The following is a 923-nucleotide window of genomic DNA, read 5'->3' as shown; positions in this document are numbered from 1 at the left end:
CCTTCCGCCCCCCCACCCCACCCCCCGTTGATCACTGCACGCACACTAATCACCCATCCCTGATCACCTCACGCACACAGTGATCACCCCATTCCTGGTCGCTCCATGCACACTGATCCCTCCGTCACTGATCACCCCACACACACTGATCCCTGCGTCCCTGATCACCCCATTCCTGATCACCCCACACACACTGTGATCCCCCGCTCCTGGTCACCCCAAATAGTGATGCCCCCGTCCCTGATCATCCCCCACACTGATCCCTCAGTCCCTGATCACCCCACGCACACTGATCACACCCCATTCCTGAGCACCCCACACACAGCGCGTTCCCCGTTCCTGGTCACCCCCGCACACTGATCCCTGCGTCCCTGCTCACCCCAGGTAGAGTGATCCCCCCGTCCCTGCTCCCCCCGTCCGGAGCGATCGCCCCATCGCTGACCTCCGCGTCCGCACCGACCCCCGCGTCCCTGGCCGCCCCAGGCACACAGCACCCGCCCCCCGTCACTGATCGGGGTTCCTGCTGCCGCTCTCCTGGTCACTGGGGTCGTCGGTGAAGCAGACGTCCACGTCGCTCTCGTTGTCAGTCTTTTGGTCGGGCTCCTGGCGCGGATAGCCCGCCTCGCCCCTGTCCTCGGCCGCCTTGCCCAGGCCCTGGCCCGGGTGCCGGGACTTGACGTGCCGCTCCAGGTCCCGGCGCCGCACCAGCACCTTGCCGCAGTACTCGCAGCGGTAGGGCGTGTTGCCCTCGGCGTGCAGGCGGATGTGCTTGTTGAGGTTGCTGGGGTCGCCGAAGGGGCGCAGGCAGACCTTGCACTTGAGCGGCTTGTAGCCCGTGTGAGTCCGCATGTGGATCTTGAGGCCGTACTTGCGCGAGTACAGCTTGCCGCAGTAGAGGCAGAGGTGGCCCGTCTTGGCCTTGC

General features: G+C 66.1%; 1 protein-coding gene across 1 annotated transcript in view; it reads right to left on the bottom strand.

The window, feature by feature from the left end:
- Nucleotides 1-106: 106 nt before the first annotated feature.
- PRDM13 (PR/SET domain 13) overlaps nucleotides 107-923 on the bottom strand; it is a 12,566-nt gene continuing 11,749 nt past the window's right edge. Inside the window, exon 5 of the mRNA XM_006020467.2 lies at nucleotides 107-918. Coding sequence (XP_006020529.1) covers nucleotides 505-918 — 414 coding nt within the window. The 3' untranslated portion in view covers nucleotides 107-504. The remainder of the gene's footprint in view (nucleotides 919-923) is intronic.

Source organism: Alligator sinensis, unplaced genomic scaffold (genome assembly GCF_000455745.1).
Source record: "Alligator sinensis unplaced genomic scaffold, ASM45574v1 scaffold145_2, whole genome shotgun sequence".
NCBI lineage: Eukaryota > Metazoa > Chordata > Crocodylia > Alligatoridae > Alligator > Alligator sinensis.
Note: the sequence above shows the minus strand (reverse complement) of the source record. Positions and strands in the feature narration are given on the sequence as shown.